Source organism: Girardinichthys multiradiatus, chromosome Y (assembly GCF_021462225.1).
Source record: "Girardinichthys multiradiatus isolate DD_20200921_A chromosome Y, DD_fGirMul_XY1, whole genome shotgun sequence".
Lineage (NCBI taxonomy): Eukaryota > Metazoa > Chordata > Actinopteri > Cyprinodontiformes > Goodeidae > Girardinichthys > Girardinichthys multiradiatus.
The window spans coordinates 38,606,524-38,631,056 of record NC_061818.1 but is presented as its reverse complement, the minus strand read 5'-3'; the positions used below and the strand labels follow the sequence as shown (position 1 = coordinate 38,631,056).

General features: G+C 39.7%; 1 protein-coding gene across 7 annotated transcripts in view; it reads left to right on the top strand.

The window, feature by feature from the left end:
- rbfox3a (RNA binding fox-1 homolog 3a) overlaps positions 1–24,533 on the top strand; it is a 367,190-nt gene that overhangs the window by 195,698 nt on the left and 146,959 nt on the right. For all 7 annotated transcript variants that reach the window (XM_047359871.1, XM_047359869.1, XM_047359874.1 and 4 more), the window contains one exon: positions 21,017–21,126. In XM_047359871.1, the coding sequence (XP_047215827.1) occupies positions 21,017–21,126 (110 nt within the window). The remainder of the gene's footprint in view (positions 1–21,016; positions 21,127–24,533) is intronic.

Genomic DNA, 24,533 nt, shown 5'->3' with positions numbered 1-24,533 from the left:
TACTCTGGAGTGGCCCACGGGGAGAGGCGGAGGGCTGGGGTGGGTTTGCTTGTTGCCCCCCAGCACAGCCAAGGGCCGGAGCCGGAGGGATGCCTCCTGAACGCCTTCCTCGGGAAGTGTTCCAGGCACGTCCCACCAGGAGGAGGCCCAGGGGATGGCCCAGGACACGCTGGAGGGACTGTGTCTCTCAGCTGGCCTGGGAACACCTTGGGCTCTCCCCGGAGGAGCTGGAGGTGGTGTCTGGGGAGAGGGACGTCTGGGTGTCTTTGCTGAGTCTGCTGCTCCCGCGACCTGGTCCCGGATAAGCAGAAGACGATGAGTATGAGGAAACCCAGCAGATTGCATCGAGTCAGAGACTTGTAGCAGTCACTCCTCCTGGATGAGCATGTAGAGACAGTATGTAGCGGCAGTGGAGAGGAAAAACTCCCTTTTAACAGGAAGAAACCTCCAGGCTCAGTGTGAGCGGCCATCTGCCACGACCGACTGGGGGTTTGAGAGGGTTTTTGAAGTTTTCCCCTTATATTAAATTTTTTATCCTAGTCGACTATTGTTAATCAGTATACAAAAGTGAAGAGCAAACATTTCTCACTAAACGTTTTTTACCATTATAGTGAGCAGTACCACGTAATTTGTTTGATATTTTCAGTTCTTCTAAACTACCCACAAAAACCACTGTAGTATCCTTTTCAAAAGCATATGAAATCAATGAGCTGTAAGTATGTTTGAGAATTATTGTAGTTATTAAAGTCAACTAACAACAACAAATATAAACAGCTACATACATAATGTACTTTATATTCAATTATTGGCAGAAAATTAAATGTATTTTAAAGACATAAAAGCCGATTTTTTTGTCAGTATTATCCTGCTTACACGACACAGTGCTTGGTGGCTAGCACACACTGGTCTTCTAACCCAGTTTAATTAAAGAGCCTACAGAACCCAAACTACATCTATCTTTTGGTTCATTTGAATGAATTTGTCAGCAATCTGTTCTTGTTTCTCGTAAGATTTTATTGTAGAATAATCTTCTTTGTTTCGCTTTGGTAAAAAATCTAAGAGCGTTGATCCAAACCCACAGGAAGTCGGCCATCTTGGATTGAAGTTGCCATTTTGACCCCGGTTTTGCCCTTTCTAGCCCGCATATCTGAGCGAACTCCTCCTACAGCTTTTGACTTAGAGACTTCAAAATCACTCACTATACTCTTAAGGCATTGGGGATCAAAAGTTATCATAAGCTTTTTGATACATGAAAGCGTGTGGGCGTGGCCACGCCTCAAAATATGACTTCTCGCCATGAAAGACGAAATTGATATAGCTCCTACAAGGAAAGTCACAGAGACCTGAAACCTTCTGGGATTGATCTGCCTCTAAGCCTGAACAATATTCACTGATCAGATGCTGACATCATCAAAGCCCCGCCCCCTGAAAACAGGAAGTGTCATGCTTTCCTTTAGAGAGTCAATTTTTGATCTTCTTCACCTAATCAATGTGAAACTGTCCCAAGTAACAGATAACATGATGGTCTTAGACAGTCACCAGTACTAACTGCTTTAGCTGGAGGGTGTGACTATGATGGCGTGGCGAACTCTGATGTCACGCCAGGGCCATACGTTTGGCTCTAAATTACACATGCATGGTCCAATTTGCTCCAAAATAAATATGGTTGATCTTTGTCAGCCCCCAAACAGCTCGATTGGATTACATTGGAATTTGGATCAACAGCGCATCCTAGGACACTTCGAAGGCTATATCTCCCTCATACATCATCAGATCCACTTGAAATGTAGTATACATGATCATGAGTTAATGATGGACATGTTGACACAGTCAATTGATGACATCCCTTTAGCCCCACCCACTAAGAAACAAATGAGTGTAGCTTCCACCAGAAAGGTCCGATTTGCTCCAAACTGAATATAGTTGATCTTTGTCAGCCCCTAAACAGCTCTATGGGATTACATTGGAATTTGGATCAACAGCGCCCCCTAGGATATTTCAAGTGCTCTATCTCCCTCATACATCATCAGATCCACTTGAAATGTAGTATACATCATCAGGGATCAATGCTGAACATGTTGGCACAGGCAATTTGTGACATTGTTTTAGCCCCGCCCACTAACAAACAAGTGAGTGCAGCTTCCATCTGGAAGGTCTGATTTATTCTAAATTTTAAATCATTCTCGCCAGACCAAAACTCTGCATGACCGAAGATCATATGACATGTTGCTCACAGTGCCACCTAGTGGCGACGTGTTGAAGTTAAGCAGTGTCAAAGTCAGTGGCGTGTAGGGGGCGATGCAGGCTCCCGAGGTCGCTGAGGTGCGAGGGCCTTCAAGGCTGCTTGCAGCTTTAATTTATTTTCTTTAACTAAAAAAATAAACAGCAGAAATTTAAACCAAGTCCAAGTTATTTAAATGTTGTTTGAATCAATTAAAAATAAAGAGCTTTTTAATGTTCAGGTATTTTAGCAGAAAGTGTAGTAAATTTAAATAAAGAAGATCTCTACAACTGGGTTTGGTTTGGATATTCTAACATCAGAATGGCTCATCCCTCTCTTGGTCTGCACACTGCTTGTGTTGTGAATATTATGTGGTGTAGCATCACACTTTGCCTTCATTAGACTCCAAACGATGAAAAAAGAAATCACAGCACACTTCTAGACGTGTAGTGGATGTAATACAATCAAAGAGCAGTCATGTTCTCTGCAGCCAAAGATTACAGCCTCTTTGTGTGTGAGCTATGGTTTGATCTTTATTAGCTTCCTCCCAAATCTATTTTTAGCCTCTTTTGATTTCATTACGGTTGGAAAAAAGGACATTATTTTCATGTTAAATTCAACAACCAAGCTATTTAAGCAGGCCTGTGTTATAAGAAGACCACCAAGAATCCCCACAGGCAGAAATGCAGCACAGCGCTTTACTGTATGAAAGTGTGTATACATTCTGTAGATAGAAATTAGGCCTAATCGGGCCTCTGGCTCTTCAGCACAAAAAAATGAGAGGAATCCACTTAGCAACGTGGCTAATTTGCATAGCTTTGAAGAAAGAGGGCTCTGTGTTTAGTAAGCTTAGATGGCTGCAGAACGTCAGTCTGACACTCAGCAGGAGACAAAGCAGCTGACTGACTGGTTTTTCTGACGTTCAGGCTTGCTGGCTGGCTACACTGGTTTTTCTTTGATGTTCTAGGAGCCTCATCAAATTGTGTTTATAGAGGTGTGCCGATATACTTTGGTGGCTGAACTTACTGAAGCAGGAGCTGTCAGCTTGTGTTGAGTTTAAAAAGTGCTTTTCCAAAATATCAAAGGTGTCTGGGGAGGAAAATACCCAAATCTGCTTTTTAGGCCATTAATGTATGACGAGGTTGTAAAATGTAGGTCAGTCTCGTAACCAAATTCTTCAGTACATTTTTATGTTTTATTTCACTGCAACATTTTACTATGCTTAAAAAATATATTTTTCTTTTAAATCCACTAAACCTAACATCCATACATCTGTCTATCCATCCAACATCAGGAAAAATCCAGGACCCACAGCAAGACTGTCCAGCTTGTTCTAGGGGATCCAAAGGCCTCCCAGGCCAGAAAAGAAAAGTAGTCCCTCCATAAAGTTCTGGGTCTCCTTAGGGTCTCTTTTCCAGTGGGACATGCCCAGAAAACCTCCAAAAAGAGGTCCTAACTGGGCATCCTAAGTTAAAGACTGAACCACCTCAGATGACCTCTTTTGATGGGAACAAGCAGAAGCTCTACTTCCAGTTCTTACCAAATGTCCGAAGGCTAGGGCTGCATAACTAGGGCAAATGTATCGCAGTTGTATAATGTGAAAAAGGGGCAGATACCCTTTACTCACTGGATATGTCTAATTTACGGTCATATACTACTGTTATTGGATCTTCTAGAATCAAATCCAATTTGTCTAAAAAGGTTTGTGAACATACACAGGTATAATGTGTCTTTTTTTTTGGAGATGGAGAGCCGTATGAGCTGCTGAATGGCCTACAAGTTTGGTTTTGCTCCTAGCTTTGCCACCTTTTCACCTTTTGTATCTATTTTCTTTCTCTGGAGTTTATGCTTTTTCTTACCTCATAAAGTTATCTGGAGCTTCCCCAGCCTATGACTTCATCACAGAATAAAATTCAGAGACTTTCATACTAGTTATATAGTCATGCTTCCACCAAACTCTATAACCTTTGAAGCTTATGCCTCAGGTAGACTCATTCATAAAGGTTGTACTCAGGCTTTGAACTTCTCTGATTGGTGAAAAGCAAAAGAAAAGAAGCCACAAAATCTGTGCATGGATCTACAATCCCCTAGAAACATCCAGTAGTAAAATATTACAATTTATGAAAACTGGAGGCCATAAACAGCTTTTCCTTATATGTGCAGGACTGATGCAAGGATAAGCTAAAATATGCTTATCTTGACATTAAATGTCTCTTTGCTTCCCAACTTAAAGAATTATCAGTCTTTTTTTTTTAGAGGGTTTTTGTCAGTACATATGAGTAGTCAGCGTTCTTCCTACAATTAGTAAAAGAGATCAAAAATCAGCAAGGAATAACTGAGGGAACCAAGCTAACTCGGGGCTAGCTTGGTTTGAGCCAAAGATTTAACACTATTATTGTAATAACATAGCTGTCCCGTTAACGATTTTAACGCCTCGTTTTTGCATCAGTCTTTTACTTTGTCGCTTCTTTTCTCAACCAAGTGGTGTCTGTTTTGAAGCACAATTGTGTCCAGAACCTGCCCAGAGTATCCTGCCAATGATGAGCTTATAAACATTATTTGTTTTCACAATCCAACAATTTTTTTTAAATCATTTTTAAGATTATTTTGCTATTTAGAATGTCTAAGTTTGCTGTTCTTTTATCTATGTTTGTAGCTTGGTTGCAACCATCAAGCCCAATAATTTTTCTTCCAAACTAAAGTGGTATTACAGCTTACTTAACACCACTACCTTGAGACAAATTGGTGCTTTTTTGACTCAAACTCCTACCTGAGTCAGTGAAAAAAAACTCATAGAGACCAACAGCCTGCGTTCTATCATATAGTTTTACATTGTTCTATCTTATATTTATGTATATGTCTGTGAGAGAAGTCACTTTTAATTTCATTGTACATGTGTATAGTGACAATAAAAGGTATTCATTCATTTATTCAATGAGCATCTTGCAAGCACTGTGTCTAAAGCCTCCGAAGTAGTTTCCCTTTGTACCATAAATAATTTGGGATAAAACAATAACAACATCAAGCTTCAATATTTATAAAAAGTTGGATCCGCTCTGGAATAATAACCTCATTATGTCATCCTCTTAAAGTTTGCTTTGATAGAACCCATTTTAGAATAAATGTTAGGCCAGAACATTCACCATTAGCTGAATTGATCAACATTATTATTATTTAGCTGCATTTATAAACACTGTTTGGACTTTATAACCAGCTGGTGTTTAGAAATCTTCCTCCTAAGCTGTGGGTGTAACTCCAGTTTGCAGCACAGCGTAGTGCAGTGACGACACGAGGTTGGAAATGCATGACAGCATTCTAAAGCATGTTCACAAACACCTGTTTTTACTCAAAAACCATGTTTATAGGTTAGTCTGGTAATATTAGGACATCTGTTTGCAGAAAAAACTGCAAAGACATAATTTATTGTCATTTCATATATCTTTCTGATTTTGATTGAAGATAAATCATGGATCATAATATTCTTCCTTTCGTTTGGAGGATCTTGATGAAGCAGTGTAACTCCAGTAATACTGTCCTTCCACCAGTATTCGCTCAGTCTCCATGGTAACCAGCTGTTGTACGTTTGGTGTTTAACTCAGATATTCACCACACCATCAGCAGACTAACAGCTTGGTCATCTATCCAGACATGTTACTATGGATATGTTGCCATGGATACCGTAAAAAACAAAACTCAGCTGTCTAATTGTAGGTGTACATGCCTGAGTCATTCTAGCAGATGTGAAAAATCCATCCTGTTTTCCAAGTGATGAACAGTGGTAGAAAAAAAGCACCATAAGTTTTATATTTGGAATTGAATTACTGAAATAAAGGAAGGTTTCAATTATTTAGAAATGTACTTAGGTGTACCTGTTTTACCTGTTGGACATCATGTTGTATTAACAGAGCTTTGTGTCCAGGAGCACATCCACCACTTCTTTAAAATTTTTTTTTTTGTTTCAGATTTTTACAGAATGTGAAATGTTCACACATTCTTAAGGTAGAGTGTGTGGTACGTACTAGAGGCTGACATTTTTTCGGGAATCCCACGGATCACGGGATTCCGACGGTATTCCCATGGGATGGGAGACAGCATTAGTAAAGATCACGTGATTGGGACAGGATAAAAAATGAACTGGAGCAGACGGGAGCGGGAGCTAACCAATAGGGGGGAAAAGAAACTAGGATCAATTGTCTTTGGAAATGTAAAACTGAGACTTTGTTATAAATTTTAAGAAAAAAAAACTTGGATCGACTATAATGCGACTCAAACGAACTACACGACCCACAAGCCAACAGTGCTTCTGATCGATGTTTTCCACCTGCGTTCAGGATGGAGGGAGCAAACGCAGGTGGAGAACTGGACGTGGTAAAATTGGATTTGCAACGTAAAGTCAGCAGTAAGGACTTATCTATTAAACTCATAGAACTGACAGAAAAGTCGCAAATATTACCGAACTTCAGGAGAGTTGAATGTAGCGGTTTTAACACGCAGTATGCTGCTTGTAAAACGTGTTTAGTCGTAATCAAGTTCACCAGTGATTAAAGGACACTTGTAAGGCAGATTCTGGATTGAATCAGTCCTGCATCTCTTCATTTATCAAATGAAAAGTACCATCATGTGTCAAGTCTCATCTGACCAACAAAACTGTTCCATGTGCGCTAAAGATTTAAGAGCCTTTGCCACCGTAGAGGCGTAAGGTACGGAGCCCGCCAAGGGACCTGGGGGAATTATTTTTTTTCTTTTGCGTCCTCACGCAATACTTTAGCGTTCTCTCGCAAAAGTTGTTAATCACCTTGAGAAATATGTGCATTTTGGAACAGCAGCACATTTGACAAACTGCTCATAAAACAAACACTGATATGTCATTGATATGGTTTATTTGTCATATGCAGGTTAACACGCAGTAAACAATGCGATTAAATGCTTAGGATAAGAAGAACCGTTCAAATCACGATAAAAACAAAAACACTAATGGCGTACAAAAAAAAGTACACATCATGCAGCAGTAATAAGCAAACAAAGCGTCACAGATGTGATTTCGTGTAGTTTTATGGTCCAGAGTTCAGGAATTTGACAGCTTGTGGATAAAAACTGTCTTTAAGTCTGATTGAAGATCATTTTATTTAAGGCAGATTTCAAAATAAAACTCAATAAATCTCAAAAGCGAGTCTCCCACAAAGTATTGCGAGCGAACGCAAAAAGTATTGCGTGGGGACGCAAAAGAGAAAATAATTCCCCTTGTCCCCTCGCGGACCTCGTAGAAAGGCTTCATCAAGGGAAGATATTAAATAAATATGTTGTGAAATAGAAAAAAATTGAATGTACCATTAAATGTACAATTTATTTAATACATCATTAAATATTAAGTGTACCACTAATTACGTCATGTCGTCTTTAAAATTATACGTAATTATTCAGTGGCACATTTAATTGCATAATAGTCCATTTCATGATATAATGGTACATTTATTGTTTCTAATGATGTATTAAATAAATAAATGGTACCTTTAATTTAATGGCACATTTAATGTTACATTTCTTTCATGTTACATTTACTTCACTTATGGGACATTCACAACATTTATTTATTTAATGATGATTTTATTGTATTAATTTTGGCCAGTTTGACCCTCCATTCTTGATGCCTGTATAGGAGGTCATGTCAGAATTTGAATCAGGTGTTCTGGAGCAGACAAACATCTAACACTTGCAGGGAAGAGGTCCCAGAGGACCAGGGCTGTGAACCATTGAGGTACAGTTTCTAAATTATGAAGGTAATGCCTTTTTGTCCTTTTGTTCAACAAGAACATTTCTCTTACTAGGTGCATTTTTCTTTCGTTTCAGCAACTTGAAACATAAAAGTGATGTCATTGTTCAAAGGAAACAATCACTTAATAAATGAGTAAAATACAACTATGTACATTTTGTTTATTCAGCTAAGATAGGCATGGTCTGTTTCCTTGTTTGATATTTTATTATTTCTTCATTATTATTCTTTTTACTTTAACTGGCCTTTACTACAGCTAAAAACAGGGACCTAACTGGTCCTTCAAAGAAAGAAATTACCAAAAGACTAAATGAAGAAAACAAAAATGGGAGTGGGAGTCAATTTACGAGGAGTGGGACGGGACAGGATTTTTTTTGTTATGCTGGCCTGGGATTGGGATGGGACAAGACATTTTTTTGTGGGAGCGGGATGAGACAGGAGAGAAAATCCACTCCCGTGTCACCCTCTACTACGTACCTCCTTTTCTTAAATGCAAGCTATGGTTAAAATAAGCTCATAAAAACTATATACGCCAAACACTAAGTTCGTATAAAAAGTCTTTAAGCCAAATAAACTGAACATGAAAACCTCTTCTATCTGCCTCTCTGCCTTGTCCATCTCTTCCAGCACAGTGGCCTTTGATTTAAGATCTCTGCAGCGTTTTATGGTGTATATTTTTTAAATGGACATTTTAATAGGCTTTTTTCCTATTTCATTGTATTGTGCAATGTAAGCAGTTATCATAAATTACTGTAATTATAATTTGTTGTTACTGGCTGAAAAGCTCACACCGTCTTTCTGAAATGTCAAGTTTCCACAAAGAAAACAGCTGACGACCTTTGCATGAGTGAAGATATAAAAATTTTATAAACAGCACTTTGGTTTCTCTGAGTTCACAAAAATCCTGCATACCTCTGGATGTGAGAACATCAAATTAGGTAAATGATGCTGAATTTAATTCACTTTAACTCTGCCTTGCAGCCAAGTGGAGCTCCTACAATTAAGGATATGTCCAAAAATTTTAGAAAGTTTTTTTTTTTTTTTTCAAAAATGCACAGAACATTGGAAGTGTTTCCTCTTTATATTGATGGAATGACTCAGGCATGAAAAACTGAAAGTGGCACTGTTGAATATTTTACTCGGTTTAAACATCATAAAGCTATTAAGGGCAGGAACAGCATAATGGTAACAGACAGTCGCTGAGGATTAAAATGATTATTTTAACAGTAAATCTACACATTGGGATGTAAAGAAGTTTAAACTTAGTACCTTTAGTGCCTTTAATGTGAATTACGCTTAGGCTGCAAGTGAAGGAGTTAATTTCATCCATTTCCACCTTTAGGAGAAAAGAAAACACATCTGCATTTTAACTTGTTCCAGTTGTTTTTCTTCCCGCGTGTTTTATTCATGTTCACTTCCTTTGCTCTGGAAACGGCCATCAAGCTCAGAGGCAATTTACGGTACCTCTGAAGATGTCCTTAACGGTACCATCACGCGTCCATCAGTGCCACAGTGAGCACGATTTTATTACTCAATTTGATTCCATACAAGGTTCATTCCCCACATTTTTTATGCATTGTGAGCTTAGCTCAGGCAGAAAATAATCTGGACAGCGAGAGGTTCTGTATTACAGCTCAAACAGGATAAAGCACTGACAAATTTTGGACCGGAGGACTAGTGAGCAGGGAGGACAGGGAGAAAGAGAGATTAAGAGCTACACCATTGTTTACCTCTCCTCTAAGGTGCAGGGTACTCTGTCGTTTATAAATGTTGCTAGCTGTTATTGGTTACCTCGAAGGCTTTAGGGGAAAGAGGAAAGGAAAATGAAAGAAAAAAAACTTTGGGAAAGACCCGGGGGGGTGGTGGTGGTGGTGGGAGTTTGATACAACTTTAATAATGCGTAGCAGCAGCTAAATGAGCCATTCTGCGGTACTTTAAGACGCCCCCAACCACCACCACTTCGCCCCCCCCCCACCACCACCTCAGCCCCCCTCACGGTCTCAAGGCCTGAATTATTAAAAGTGTTGTTTTCCCTTATTGCATTGCAGCAATGTGCCTCTTTGCTAGAAATGAGCTGCGTATTTGGGAGCTGAAAAGCCTAAAGCGACCAAATTCCAACAGCAAAGCCACGAGAGCAGGGTGGAGTGCATCAGCTGGGGGCAGCACACACACACACACACACTTTTAAATGACCAGTTGCATTGAATTTCAGCACCTCACTAAGACTGCTTACTTCCACTGTTTCCCCCTCGCTGCTGACCTGGAAATAAAAACCGTTTAAATTCTGTTTAAGGTTGATTCAGAAGATATTGTTTCATTCATGCTGAATTCTATAATTTCAAAATCTTAGAATCAGTTAAAAATGATTTGTCTATGGTGACTTCATTCCAGTAAATTCTTGTTTTCCCAGAAAAATAAAATACTAACCATTAAAGCAAAGATCCAGTTTTTAAAGATGGTGAAAGTTGTCTTACTGCTGAGTAATGAGTACTCATAAACATCCACTCATTACTCCAACCCTAATATTTATTTTTTGTGTCAATAACTTGTCTTAATACTGGTTCAATTAAAATAAGTAATTTGACAGCACAAAATGTCTCTTACACTGTCACAGTAACCAGAATCCGCAGAGTCTAAATTTTTATCACTTTAACGCTTATTTTCATCGAGATGGACGCCTCCTGGTCCCCTCACTCCTTCAAAAATTCATGTCGTTTCTTCTTCCATTTATTACCATGCCGTATGTTTTTTTTCCTTGTAGTTAAGTTTTTTCATTAATTATGGTCATAAATATGCTCAAAAGTCAAACGTATTTTTATTTAACTATGTCATCTGAAAAATGGAATTTAAAACAGTAATCATCTCTTTTTTTCTATCAAACTCACCTGTTTTCCTTGATGTCCCATTTTCATTTGTTTTTCTTTCTCCTGACCAACTTGAGCTGGAAGTCCAGATAATCAGAGTCAGATAGGGACATTTGTTTCACAGAGTAGGGCGACAGCATATACAACAATAGTAACCATCAATGTAATGAGGTAAACATTGCTGCAGTCAGTGCAGGGAAATTATCATTAGTTTAGTGTCTAGTGCAGATTGATCATTTTAATTGTCATAGATATAAACAAAAATGTATACCCATGAGTTTTGGCTTTCGGAGGGGAGAAGCACAAACTCCACTAAGAGTGGGTGATCAGGGCTGGCCAAAGTTACCCGCGCCTCTCTCAGGATCATTATGGATGCCAATTATTTTACTGGCTGCTTTGACAGTCTCCGCGCTGTAAGGTTAACATCGATTCAATAAACCTGTAAAACAAAACTAACCTACACACAAACTATGGGAACCTCCAGGTGGTCTTTCATGTAATCCACGTCAAGCATTTGGCATGCCTGAAGTGAGTGAATCTTAATTAGAGCTGTAACATGTGCAAAAAAAATTGGCATGTGTCTGGGCTACCTCAGAAAGGTTTGACACTGTCCAAAACATCCTTGAGAACATGAACTGGCTGGAGATCTCATGATGTATTGCTACAGCTAGAGATGCATTGAATGCAATTCTGGAACAATGTAAAGCTGCTGTAGTGTGAGGGGTATTAAAAAATACACAAAGTTGATGATAAATTTGAACAGATGTTGTAAAGACATGCTGTGACAACTCCATATTAAGTCATAGTCTGCCTCACAATAAAACCCAAAAGAGAAAGTTGATATATGTAGGAGGACCTTTATAAGCTACAATGTTGGAATGTACAATTTACAGACAAGGAAGTTTTTTTTTTTTTTTTCTGCTGAATCTCCCTCATTCAGGCTCCCAAAAGAACCTCACCTTATCAGACCTCATATCTGCTTCACAGCATCCCAAACTAGTTTCCAGCTGTTCATGTGAAAATTAGCCATGCATTTGTGAACACAGTAAAGAAAAAAAAGGCGATCCCCATTTAATTGTCATTCAATTGAAACTTAGCGAATGCAGCCTTTCCCATTTATCCAGCAAATTCTCTGTGATCTCACTGCAAATTAATTCCATTTAACTAGAAAGTTTGAACTATGTTCCTCCAGCTTAACCATGTTCCAGTTACAAGCTGAAAAACCAGTGGAATTTGCCAACTGTTGTGTTCAGTCGCTGGTCTAACAACTGTTAGGAATACAAGCCAATACCAATGTATTATTGAACATCTTTATGCATGTAGACACTAAGGATCAGGTTTTATAGTGCTCTGTGTATGACTAAAAGAGTTTTACTGTTTTGATAATAAACCAACTTTCCAACCTTAGTGGGTCTTGCTGAGGATATAAACATGTTGGCACTCATGAATTTTTGATTTCCTGAAGTTCTGAGTTTTAGGTATTAGTTTCCAAATGTTAAATATGTTAAACAAAAACTGTTTCACCAAAATCTGCTTGGTAATAATTTAAGTAATGAACTTCCTGAAATAAGTTTTTAACTCTGTTTTCATGCAGCAAACTGAAATATCTTTTTACAGTGCGGGTTGATCGTTTAGTTTGTCCATGCCATGATCAGATTTTCTATTAGAATAGATTGTTTTTAGGCTAGGATAGTAATTTTTTATATATTTTTTGAGAAATCTCTAGAGATGCAGAACTGTTTATTTGAAAAAGATTTTAAAAATGCGTGTATATTTTTCATAGTTTTTGTCAGATGCCGACTCAAGATCAAGACTTTTGCAGCAATCAATGCAGGATCTCTGATGGATTGAATGTGATGCAGTTTCTTGATTGCATAAGTCATGCAGACATAAGAAATAGCTGCACAGAATCTAATTTCATCTGCCTTAATGTTCCTTCTTCACAAAAAAGTTTCTAAAATGTTGAAGTTTAAGCTTGAGTGTTGAAGTGTAGAATAATTCATAAGCGGATTCAATCATAAAGTACAGGTAGCAGCAGCAGCAATTTTGAAATGTGTGAGGGCCAAACTCCTCATACATGTTTGCAACGAAATAAAATTTCAAAAAACAAAAAACCTAGACTTGCAGCGAAAGGAAAATTGAACAAGACTCAAGTAGATATCACTTAATAAAACAATACGTTCGTCTTCCCTGGTTCTGCTCTCGCAGGTGTTTTACACGGCTGGTCATTTGGGGAGTACATAACTTAATGCCTCCAGTTAAACGTCCTGAAATAAAAACCCTGAGTTGTAGATAATGCAAAGTATTCACTGCAGGTTGCATTGCTCCACCCTTCCCTGTCAAACACACACCAGAGCAACACACACTTTAATCACACAATTAATAATTAATCAGAGGCTGGGCTCAATGTTGTCAAGTCTGCAGATGAGGGAACACCCAACTGCTGAGAAAGGGCCGTAAAGAAAGCAGGATTAACAGCCGAAAGAAGCGTTATCATGAACCACTAAGCAACATGTCACCATTTGTACTCGATTTTATTAAATGGGAGAAAAATACAGATGCTCCTCCAGTGGTACAAACACGAGGAGTTGAATGCATTTTTAATAACCGAGAGTAAGTAAATAAATAAATAAGTGAAAACCCCACCGGCCCCACAGTTCTGCAGAGTTTGTGAGGGGGAAAATTAAGCTGTCCCTTTTATGTGACATTTTCTACATGCAAATCTAGAAAATTTGATTATGTGCTCTATTCGCTGCATGTAAACACCATTAATAACACCATAACAAACTGGTTCAGAAAGAATGGGTCAGGGATGAGGCTTCGCTGTCTGCGCTTCATGTTATACCCACTGCAGTGATTGATCTCAGTGCATCACAGCACTCTGAAATTGATCAACAAACTGTGATCATTTTGCTCAGCTTACTTATTCTGACTAATGTGTTAAATATTTTCCAATAGTTTTTTTGCGGCATGGCTCAAAGATGATGGTTTTGCGCCGTCTTTTTTTGGAGGGCGGGTCTCAGGGTGTTGCAGCACTGAGCTGAGTGTTTACCCAGCTGTAATTACAACATGCACAATGACCTCATTCTGCTGTGTCAGTCTCTGTAATGTATAGCCCCTGATGTTAAACTGCAAAGAAAAATGGTATGCAATTATTTTCAATATGCTGACTACATTCTTGGCATTTTTTTTTCGACGTGGCCATGAAGGCAGATCAGAATTTGATATAAGTGCTGGTGCTCCTATTCATCTGACAAGGCCTCTCTGGCTTAATACGCATTCAATAATGTGAAATGATATTAGCTGTAGGAGCTCATTGACTGTGCTCTCAGGGTCTTGTGGTGTGTCTTTTTCAGCCTGTATTGCTCCTTATCTGTTTCTCTTCCACACACACACACACACACACTCACACACACCCAGAAGGAAAGAAAAGGGGAAAAGTGGGGAGGGGGGCTTGAACTGCAGATAGCAACAGCAGCGGAGCAATCACACCGAAGCAATGCCCCCCACGCCTGGCCCATTAATAACAGTAATACGCACACTGCGCCCAAGCCAGCACTGCCGAAAGCACCGCTGACACTTTAATGGGCATTTTTTACTTTTGTTTTTAAATAATGCATGCGCTTCTTGTCAGCACTGCTCCACTCCACCCCTGGTGTGCCTTTCTGCTGCATTCCTTTGTGCAGAAATTACAATGGAGACCTGTGTTTTCTGTGCTGCATTCATCACATACATGAGGACATCAATGTGCACTATATCACATTCTTAGGGGACGTGTGTGTATGTGTGTGCTGAAGGGGTGGGCTCACGTAGCACGCCTGTGTGTATGTGTGTGTGTGTGTTTGTAAAGGGCCCTCATTGGCACTGAGCTAATTTAGAGTGTCTTAGTGATGGTGAACTGAGCGGTTTGGTGGCGGTGAACATGACTTATAAGGGAGCCTCAATGCTCTTCACGTGTTGCCGGTGAGCTTCACACTTCATGGTGGTTGTGGATCTGTCAAACTAATGACTGTCTGATCCGCATACCTGTGATAATCTTGAATAACACCGAAAATCATTCAAAAATTAAAAAGCAGCCCCGGCAGATACTTTCAGTCAGCAGTGCTAATTGTAGAGTGAAATGTGTGTAAAAACCATTCATGTACATTTTAGCCACTCCCAGATGAAACTCTCAGTCCAGAATATTATCTGAAAGTATTTCTGTGTTAAGGAAAAGTTTGGACGCCTGTAAATCAAGCTCATGTAACTTTTATGAAGGTCTATGACTTGAATCTGTCTGGTAGGACTGCAGCTTGCTAGTGAATGCCAGGAGATGCACATTTAAAGGTTTTATAAAGACTAAGCAGCAGCAACTATTAACAGACTTTCCTAAACAGCTTCAAATCTGTTACACATAAAATGGCCTGGGAAGTAAGATGAGGCTGGGTGGGAAAGCGTGTTCAGAAAGACGTTTCCTCAGTTTCTGGCCGGATTCAGTTTTGGGAGCTGCAGGAATGGTGGAGATTATGTTAAAGTCTGGGAATCCAGAAAACCTTCCTGGGTTGTTCAGATACAGTCAGCTCCTTTCCGCCTGAGGCCATGGTCCTCAACTGGAAAAAGACGAAAAAAGAGTTCTTCCTCCAGATCAGGGGTCAGTGTCTGACTTAAGCAGAGAAGTTAAAGGATTTTGAAATCATAAGTGATTGTGGGATGGAGCCGGACTTGGTCTGCAGTGATGCAGGCATTGCTTCCTCCATAAGGTGGGTAGGCCCTGCCTTACACTTGGTTTATGCCTGCGGTTTCTTTCCTTGTGAATGTTGTCTTGGAACAAAAGTTCTTATTTAAACCCTGTCAGGAGCAGGTGAATTGTGTTGTTTTGGACAGTCAGGCACGTCCCCTGTTCTGTAACCTTCTGTGTACGGTGCAAATGGTGCTCACCACACTGGAAGAGCAGCAGGGTAGATTCATATATATAAATATATGCATATATATTCTTTTTATATGCAAATGCACGGTCATCATAAACATGGAGGGAATATGGATAGCTAAATGTTGCATAAATTTCAAAAAACTCATAAGGTCAAGCTGTGTAGTAGACTGTATAGAGTCTTCTCCTGTTAATGACGTGTTTTATCTGCTTCCTCCAAGACCAAATAATGAGACCACTGATCTTTAAAGCAAAGTTGCTGTGAAGTTAAAGCAGAAGGACCAACCTGAGCTGCAGTTTGTTTTAACGTAAGCAGACATGCTGTGGCCACTGGTGAAACACTTTGAGAATTATATGATGTGGTTGAAGAAGACCAGACCAAAAACCTAACCTGCTAAAAACCAGCTTTGGTTCAGAACTGGTAGTGTTTAACTGGGAAAACACCAAGAAAAGACCTTTTATTTGGACAAAATTAAAACTTTTGCTTCAAACTGTCTTCATTGATTTTTGTTTAAACTGCTAAATATTACTTAATTACTTAATTTACTTCAGAAAATAAGACAGACATTATTTTTGCAAGTAAGCACATTAATTGTCATCAGCCCACATTTAATAACACTAAATTACATCAGTGTTGATAAAGTGGCGTTGTTTCACATACAGGCATTTATGTCACTGAAGGCTGGAGATTTATACACAATTAAACTGAATATAAATGAATTCAAAGCTTTATGTTAATAAGAAAACTTTCGGAACCTTTTGCACTTAAATTTACACTTTTACAAATTGATGCAAATAAACTGAAGCTGGAGGAAATTCCAGTCTCTGGAGCAGCCTTTAAGTTACAACAGAGCAATGGAAAAAAATAAGCATTAAAGGGAAAAAGAGTAAGATAAAAATGATTAAAACAGATTTTATTTGATCATGGCCAATGGGTTTTTACAACAAAAAGTTGTTTGTGTTGTTTGTGTAATCTCACAATCTTAACATTGTCTAAAAGTTTTAATGAAACACTTTTTTTTTTTTTTAAAAGGGCTACTCCATCTCCATGTTCAATACAGCATTTAAATATGTATTGAATATAAATGTTTCAATACCGTGTAGTAGTATTGTTGTTGGTTTAAATAATCCAGTTTGGTGGAAAACCAAGGAAGAACAACCATAACTGTGCTTTATTATTACTTTACAGCAAAAATCAAACCTTTTTGTGTTTCTTGCTGTCTATTAATTCACACCTGCTTCAAGATGCAAATACTAAGGCTGTTATTTTCTGTGTAATCATCACATTTAAATCTGGGGTCACACACTAACTGTGAACTTTAATTAGGAACTGAGGAGGAGCAAAATAACTAATAGTTGTTTGAGTCCAGAGCAGATTCCTGTATCACGTTCTGCTGTTAACACTTATTTATCTTGGCCTATATATATAAATATAGATATATATCATATAGATATAAACAAGATGGCGCCAATGATGGCCGCCTCGGAGCTTCGCTCTCTCTTTGTTTTTGTATTTTGTGTGTTTTTATGTTTTTCGAGCCACAGTACTGTGGTCTCATTCAGTAGAGAGGAACTCCTCAACATCAGAGAGTCCTCTCTTGGTTTTTTTTCACCATCTTTCATCGATCTGAGGTTCACTGAGCTTCTGGCAAGCGGAGCTGCGGCTCTATATGGGATACTGCGCAGGAAGCGCCGGAGGGGAAAGCGTGCTGGTAAAGCTCCGCAAAAGAGGACTTCACACACCACTGCCTTCAATCCACCTGGCAAACGTCCGCTCTCTAAAGAACAAGATGGACGAGCTGCTTCTCCTCACCGGTAAAAACTCACACCTCCGCGGATCAGCGGTTCTCTGCTTCACCGAGACATGGCTGAGTGAAAACATCCCGGACCGAGCACTGCTGATGCCGGACTTCCAGCTGCTCAGAGCGGATCGCAGCGCGGAGCTATCGGGGAAGAAGCGAGGAGGCGGAATCTGCTTTAATATAAATGAAAGTTGGTGCAGAGACGTAAAAGTGCTGGAGAAACATGTAGTCCGGATCTGGAGTCATTTTCCATCATTTGTAAACCGTTTTATTCACTGAGAGAGTTTTCCTCGTTTATAATAATCGGCTCATATTTTCCACCACATGGCTGCACTTCTGCTGCTGAAAAACATCTTGCTGAGCTGATTACAGACGTGGAGAAAAAATACACGGACTCTTTCATCATAATACTGGGAGATTTTAACAGAGAAAACCTCTCCAAAGAACTCCCCAAATACAGACAGCATATTAACTGTCCCACCAGAGTCAAAAACACACTGGACCATTGTTACACAGCTTTAAAGGACTCATATCATGCTGTTACCAGGGCTGCTCTGGGTTTTTCAGATCATTATCTAATCCACCTCATCCCAACCTACAGACAGAGACTAAGAGCTTCCAAACCCAAGGTTCACACTGTTAAGAAGTGGACTGAGGAATCAAAGCAGATGCTACAGGCCTGCTTTGAATGCACAGACTGGACTGTTTTTGAAACCTCAGCCACTGACTTAAACCAACTAACTGATGTGGTGACATCATACATCAGTTTCTGTGAGGACATGTGTGTGCAGACCAAGACCTTCTGCACCTTTGGGAACAATAAGCCATGGTTTACTCCACACCTCAGGAATCTGCGCAGGGAAAAGGAAGAAGCTCACAGCAGTGGAGATTGGGCGCGGTACAAGCAGGCCAGGAACAAACTAACAAAGGAGATCAAAGCAGCTAAGAGAAGCTACAGTGAGAAGCTGAAGAACAACCTTTCTACTGGTGACACTTCAGCTGTATGGACTGGTCTGAGAAACCTGACTGCCTACAAGAGCCCCTCCACCCATCCTGAACAGAGTCGTCTCCTGGCCAACCGTCTGAATGACTTCTACTTCAGACATGACAAGAAACTGTTCACACCTCAAATCATCTCCTCCACATCCCATTCAGGAACAAATTCCTCCCATAAAGCAACCAACCCCCTACCTTCAGATCCTCTGCCTGCACTAAAGATCTCAGAGGAAGATGTAAACAGGCTCTTTCAGCACATGAAAACAAAGAAAGCTGGAGGACCTGATAACGTCTCCCCATCATGTCTGAAAGCCTGCGCACATCAACTTGCTCCGATCTTCACAAGGATCTTCAACATGTCACTGGAGAAATGTGAGGTCCCCTCCTGCCTCAAACGATCCACCATCATCCCGGTTCCCAAGAAACCCACCATCCTAGGATTAAATGACTACAGGCCTGTAGCCCTGACGTCTGTGGTCATGAAATCCTTTGAGCGGCTGGCGTTGAAGCACCTGAAAGACATCACAGGCCCCCTGCTGGACCCCCTGCAATTTGCTTACCGAGCAAACAGGTCGGCAGATGATGCTGTTAACTTAGGTCTACACTTCATCCTGCAACACCTCGACCACCCAGGGACGTACGCCAGGATCCTGTTTGTAGACTTCAGCTTGGCCTTCAACACCATCATACCAGACATCCTCCACCAGAAGCTCACCCAGCTCAACGTCCCAGCCTCCACCTGTCAGTGGATCAACAGCTTTCTGACGGACCGACAGCAGCAGGTGAGACTGGGGAGCATCTTCTCCCGATCCAGATCAATAAGTACTGGTGCCCCCCAGGGGTGTCTTCTATTCCCACTCCTCTTCTCTCTGTACACAAATGACTGCACCTCATCGGACTCGTCCGTGAAACTCCTTAAGTTTGCAGACGACACCACTGTCATTGGACTGATCCAGGACGGTGATGAGTCTGCATACAGACAGCAGGTGTATTGGCTGGTCCACTGGTGCAGTCAGAACTACCTTGAACTGAACCCACTCAAGACTGTGGAAATGGTGGTGGACTTTCAGAGAACACCACCCCCATACACCCCCCTCACCATCCTCAACAACACTGTATCGGCCGTGGACCACTTCAGGTTCTTAGGAACCACCATCTCTGAGGACCTGAGATGGTCTTCACACATAGACACTGTTTGAAAGAAGGCCCAGCAGAGACTGTACTTCCTGAGGCAACTCAAGAACCTTCAACCTTCCACAGGAGCTGCTGGTCATCTTCTACACTGCCATCATTCAGTCTGTCCTGTCTTCATCCATCTCAGTGTGGTTTGGATCATCCATAAAACAGGACAGGTCCAGACTGCAACGAATAATCAGGACTGCAGAGAGAATAATCAGAGCTGACCTTCCCTCCATCTAGGACTTATACAGGTCTAGGGTCAGAAAAAGAGCTGCCAAAATCTCTGCAGACCCCACACACCCTGCACATAAACTGTTCAGAGTTTTACCTTCAGGTGGCGCTACAGAGCACTGTTCACTAAAACCAGCCGCCACAGAGACAGTTTCTTCCCCCAGGCTGTTTCTCTGATGAACATTTAATAGAGTACAAAACAACAGCATACAGATGTTGCAAATGCACCTTTTCTATTAGATATGTGTAAATTGTAAATATGTATATTCTGTAATACAAAAACAAAACCAAAGAGCACAGTGTACTGAAGTCAAATTCCTTGTTTGTATGTACGAACTTGGCAATAAAGCTGATTCTGATTCTGATATATATAGACATAGATATATCTATGGTTATAGATATCTAGATATCTATATCGATTTATATATCTATACCCTTTTTCTTTTTTTTTAATGGAACATTATTAATGCTTCCAATTTGAGCAGTGCCGAGTTCAGCTACCTCAGGTTCAACTTTCACATTAATATTGCCATCACTCATTTGAGCACAACTCTGAAAATATATTTTTTTGGCTTAATCTTCATTCAAAGTCCAGAATCTACCCTCAGACTGCTTTCTGCATTGATGCAAACTCTGAGGTGTTGCCTCTCAGAGGAGATCTGATTCAAAATGATAAAGTTACAGAAATAAAGTGGAAGAGTTTTAATGTGATGGCATTTCTCATGATCCGTAAAGGGTTTGTGTCTGTCTTGATACTGTAATTCAGTCTGTCTCAGTGCTACCTTTATTGATTTTAGTAGAGCTATCTATGTGTATTTGTCATTATATATAAGGTCCATAAACAGTTTAAATCGATGTTTATAACAATCGATGTTGCATTCTCTATTATTTCGCTTCCTGCACAATGATTTCCTTTGATTTAATTTGCTTCTTGTTTTTCTGCCTCCTCCGTGCAGAGTGTTTCGTTGCTGGAGTGTCTGCAGTTGCCCCTTGCTGCTACTTGTCCGTTTCAATGACGTGTGCCTGTGTTTCTTTGTGTCCCTGCAGGAAACACGTTGTGTAAGTCAGGAAGCATTGCCGTCTTCGGGAACGTGGTGTACAGCGGACTGCTGAACGATCACCTCTGGCATTTGGGAGTGCCCCTCTTTACGAGACTGGTAAGAGCAGCTGGGCCCTCTGTGCACACTTACCTTCGTTTTGTCAAAAGATTTTCATGCAGTCAAGCTGAATCCAACAGACATCAGGTGTGGGATTCCCAGAAGCCTGTAATGGGCTGTTGTTGAAGGTTGTTTTGCTGACATGTGTAAGTGAACGTTAGATTCTGTGTGCCGGACGTCACAGCAACACCTCTGCTGTACATTTTCTGTCCTAAAAGGGTTCTGTTTAAATAGGATTACCTCTTTTGAGGCTCAAAAAAAGGAGAAAGGAGTTTACTAAATAATTCAGGATGTTTGGTTAAATAATTACATGGTTTTAATGAAGAACTAGAGCAGTTGAAGCTTGAGTTAACAATTAATGACAAATGTCTTAACTCTGATTATTAAAGAGAAACTGAATGTCTTATCCTCACGCTTGTCACTGCTGGAATATGAGCTGCTGCAATGCAGGAGGAATCTCACAGCAATTTTCCTAAAGAAAAATAAATTCAGCATACCCTGTTTTCTTTCCATTAATTACCCTCTTTCCAAGCGGATTGCTAGTTTATTTTATCAATGTTTGTTATTGATTCAATCTGTCGCTGTAACTGTCATTTATGAGTCAGGAATTAGTGTTGATTGGTGCACGAGGGTTGCATATAATTGGGTTACATTAAATAGATAATTCAGCTGATCTCATAAATGTCTGATGTGAAGGCTTGTTTGATTATCAATTAATGTCAAACAGGGATGCAAGAGGCTCCCTGAATTCCAGTTGGGTTTTGCTTGTGTGGTGTGCAGGGCAGCGCTTGCAAATAAAAATAAACCTTCTCCTCATGACTGTATAAGTCTGTCTGCAGACTGTGCAGTGAAATATAGCTCAGATGTACTGATAAATTCAGTAGAAACCAGAGGAATGGACACGCTGACTTACCATAAACCATTATTTGGGATTTAGTTTTTGTTGCTTTGTCATAAACGGTGTGTATTTGTTCAGGTCTCATGTGATAATGGTGACTGAATTAATTAAAGGTTTATATTCCACCACTTAAAAACTCAGATAAACTCACTGCTTTCAGCTAACCTAGCCTTCCTAGTAGCATACCAGTTTGGGAACTATACTATTTACTATCTCTTCTCTACTAACTCAGTATGACAGGAAGTTTTATCCAAAAGCTTGACCGGCTCTTTCTGAAGCAGGTCTCTAAGGGATACAAAGAGATCTGGGAGTGTAGACACAACTTTGATCCAGATTACACTTATACATGTCACCTGACTAAACCCCCAATATGTTAAAATATTGCCATTTTATTTCAACAGTACATAATCTGACCATGACAGAAAATATTCCTAAAATCTCGATTTATCCCCTGTTTGTAGCTGAATCCCAACAGGGGCAACAGAACTCTGCGGGTAGACACAACTATGTCAAACATCCTTGTAAACCATGTAAATTAAAGGGGATCTCTATGCTGTTATTTCTGCTATAGCTACCACTCCAATGACAGAAGGTTGTTTTTGCCAAAACTTGGTGGACCTTCCCCGCTGACTGAAGTTTATATGAATAAGCTCAAAGTTCGCACAGAGAAATGCATATTGCAAACAACACATTCATACAAAGATATATATCTGTGACTACTGTTGATGTCTGCTTGTAAAGACACTCAGCTCCTGCCACTGACAGAAATGATGGGGTAATCATTATTTTATGCATGAAACAGATCTGCCCTAAATGTCTGTTTGCAGCATCAATGACCCCAGAGAATAACATTTAATGTGGCCAAATGGGCTGTGCACTGTTTAAGTTTGTGAGCTAACAAACAGCCTCTTTTAAGTCAAAGTTCTCTGAAATGTCAACATCTCTCAGGAACGCACTGAACACCTGAGTATCGAGGACAAGATCAGGCATTTAATGGTTAAAAATATACTTCAACAGGTGCAGATGTGCAATAACAGGATGCAGTAATGGCTTCGTGACATTTATTATATAGATAGCATCAGATTATGCTCAGAGATATTTGGGTTTGGGTTTTTGGCTTTACTTCGACCTTTAACCTTCCTACTGATAAAAGGTCATTAAATTTAACCACCTCGATATGAACACTTGATGTTGGTAAGTATCCACTCAGGTGCCATTAAACTGCAGCAGCAGAAGATAGAACATTAAAGGACTGGCACTGTAACATAAAACTGTGGAAATATTCACACCACAATGAACAGTTACTCTAATAATTATGATGAGGTGAACAAAGTTTAAACAACTACAGGAAAGTAGAAAAGGTTTGGTGGAAACAGCTTTTCTGCTTATTTTACCACATCAGTTACATTTATGTCGAATAAAATTCACTTTTCAGGCAATAAAACTTTGAAGAGATGTCCCACTTGCAGCATCGTCCAAAGACTCCAATATCAAAGGAACAATAATTATAATTATTGAAATAAGACAAAAATACCTCAGGATTCCAGGTTTGAAACAAGATTTTAGAACAAATTTAAGTCTGTTGTTTATAACCAGCTTCAGCTATAGATATTTTGAAGCTGAAGGTCAAGATTCTACTTTTGTCTCGGTACTGAAATGCGGATTGAAGTTAGTTTAAACTGAAACACCAGAGAGACAGCAGAGCAGTCGACTTCATCTTTTCTTGTCATGAGGGCAAAAGTTAGAAATGTTCCTCCTTTAGGTGTCACTCACAGCTGACTGACAGCTCGCAGCAGCATGTGGAAGAGCGGGAGACCAATGCTGAGCTCCATACAGCAGCACATCCTTCTGAATTTTCATTCTCATTTCATAAGACGTTTAAACAAGAGCTTTATGATATATTTGTGATTTCTAATTGAGTTATGTATGTTTTTGTTTGAAGCAACAACCTTAATTCCATGAAACCAGAAAAGGCCAAGCAGATTGGATGAACAGTTGTTGAGATTTATTCTTTGTCATATTTTATTTGTAGGAACAATGAGTTAATATTGAAACCCTTTGGTTTAATAAACTTGTTTTTACTTGGAAGAAAATTCAAGTAAATGCAAGGTCTCCAAACCAAAGATCATCTATAGTTAAAAAATACTTTACAAATCCGTTCGAACTTCTGATCTCCTCCACTGAGAAAACAATATTTAGAAGTATGTCTCTGATTTTTTTCTTAGATGAATATTTGCAGGCAAAAACAGAAAAACATTTATTTTATGTATTCATGTATTTTATGAAACGTAAAACCATAAATCTGAAATGATGCTAAAGTTTTTCCTCCCACTGGATTAAATGGACCGAGAGCAGTGAAAACAATCAAATATTAATGTAGGAAGTGATGACAATTTGCAAACCTGCTTCATACGTAAAATCAAACATCCAAAAGACAACCACTGCTGTGTTGCATTATGGGAAATGTGGGATCCAGTGTTTATTGAGCTCTGCTCATAGTAATAGCTGG